Genomic DNA, 1,959 nt, shown 5'->3' on the forward strand with positions numbered 1-1,959 from the left:
AACAGTACTTTTTGGCTGGGGAAAACTTATCATCAATGTTCATATTAAATATGATATGAGAGCCTTAGAATTTCCTAGTCTTCCCCTCTGAAGAGTGTGAATGTACCTAGCACACACACAGGTGGACACACTGTTTGATGTTGATAAAATTGTCTTGGTATTCTGTGAAATGTCCTATAATACACACTGTTTGATATTGATAGAATATGTCTCTGATTCTGTAAAATATCCTGTAAAAATCATTTTTTCCAAATATAATTGCAATTATGCACAATAAGTACCAAAAACTTTGAACAACTTTTAACATTAAACATCTAAATTTTACACTCCATGCATTAACACTGAGGCGACGGGTTCCCACAAGGCCGATCTCACGTTTCCATGTTTGTCGGTCGGCAGCTGTCAGTTTGAGCAGTTATGGTCTGAACTACCCTGAGCTGACATGTGATCTTTACTGTGTTGATGTATTCGAGGTTCGTACAGCCTAGGGAGCCGTATGTAAATGTCGAATACTATTTGCATAATAAAAATATTTTTATTACGCATTTGGGAGATGACAGACCGGGGAAATCGACTGTTAGCTACTCAGATGCATTTTTCATCGCACACCGACTCGCTCTCTGCCAAAACAGGAACTGCTCTAGCTGAGACCTTGTCTTGCGATCGTCCGATGCAATCATCGTTGTAACTCGATCTTTACCCCACACGCAAACGTGTTAGACTCAATCATTCACTTCACACAACCACACACAAAAGTACATCGTACTCACCGATGGTTTGCGAGTGAATGTTTTTTTATTTCCATGTCAACTGTGTAATAAAGGGTTGTAATACCGACAAATGTTCAGTCCGTACATAGTCAATTCTGCGGTCCTCTGCAAACGACATTCACACATTGTGCTCTCGCCTGCAGGCTTGTCTGTACCGTGGGTGACACAGTGGTAACTGGCAAGTGAGGCAACTGTTGCTTGTCTCATGAATACGATTAAAACGAGTTCAATGGCCTACTATCCGCCCTGCACGTCGACACATCACGCAACTATGTCTTATGTCCGGATTGCGACCCATTCGATGACCAACTCTATCCACATTGGTAGGAATAAGACGTGGTGCCGTCAGACTAGTTCCTCGTGGGGGACGTTGCCGAGATGAGAAATTACCGATCAGCTGTTTTGCTACTTGGGCGCGAAACAAGAGCTGACGTCTGTATCTCGATCCACTTTGACCGTATCCATGTTGTGGAAAGCGTTCGTGAGTGCCTTGTTCAGCTCGTGGTAAAACACAGCTCTGTGCCACCGTGGCGATGATCGACCTGGCGTGTAGTAAGCCAGCTGTTGATCGGTCAAGTCAACACCTCTGAAGTACTGATTGTACATTACAGCAACGTTCGGGCATAGTACTTCAATTCGTTCAAAAGCACCGGTTCTTTTATCTTTACATCGGCGCCTCACTAGCACTCGATTCGGTCTTCGTGCAGAGACTGCCGTGCTCATAAATTTCACCATTTTTGTGTCTTTCCAGGCACATACTGTCATTGCGCCGTCTTGAAATACCGAGAAACTACCACGTGGCCATTGCTCTTCGTCGTCAGCATCAGGCGGTACGACTTGTGGATCATAGTTTTCGGCATTCTTTACTTCATCGGGTAAGCCTAAGGTGTACATTCTGCAGGTTCCCGTGGCAGCAATATTATGCACGTAGAGATGGTCAAACAACGGGGCAGAAGTGTAATATGAGTCCATAATGACATGATGTCCTAACTCATAGTAGGTCGAATCAGCCGGGAAACAACTTTCCCAGGTCTATTTCCCCTGAAAACTCGGGGGTCATCTGCAGCATCGGGATCAAGCGGGTGATGACAGTTATCAGCGACAGGTTGATGGACTTCGTCGTTGAAAACGTAACCCGTGGCGGACTCACTGAGAGTGTAAACTCTCATTCCATATTTGTGCGGTTTTG

General features: G+C 44.6%; 1 protein-coding gene across 1 annotated transcript; it reads right to left on the reverse strand.

Moving 5' to 3' along the window:
* Positions 1–1,175: 1,175 nt before the first annotated feature.
* On the reverse strand, positions 1,176–1,742 carry LOC139127448 (piggyBac transposable element-derived protein 2-like). The gene has a single exon (XM_070693370.1). The coding sequence runs from the start codon at positions 1,740–1,742 to the stop codon at positions 1,176–1,178; it is 567 nt and encodes a 188-aa protein (XP_070549471.1).
* Between the last annotated feature and the right edge of the window lie 217 nt (positions 1,743–1,959).

This window comes from Ptychodera flava, unplaced genomic scaffold, assembly GCF_041260155.1.
Source record: "Ptychodera flava strain L36383 unplaced genomic scaffold, AS_Pfla_20210202 Scaffold_32__1_contigs__length_2955704_pilon, whole genome shotgun sequence".
Lineage (NCBI taxonomy): Eukaryota > Metazoa > Hemichordata > Enteropneusta > Ptychoderidae > Ptychodera > Ptychodera flava.

Coding starts and splice junctions, on each gene's coding strand:
- LOC139127448 (XM_070693370.1), bottom strand. CDS start 1,742: ATGGACTCATATTACACTTCTGCCCCGTTGTTTGACCATCTCTACGTG.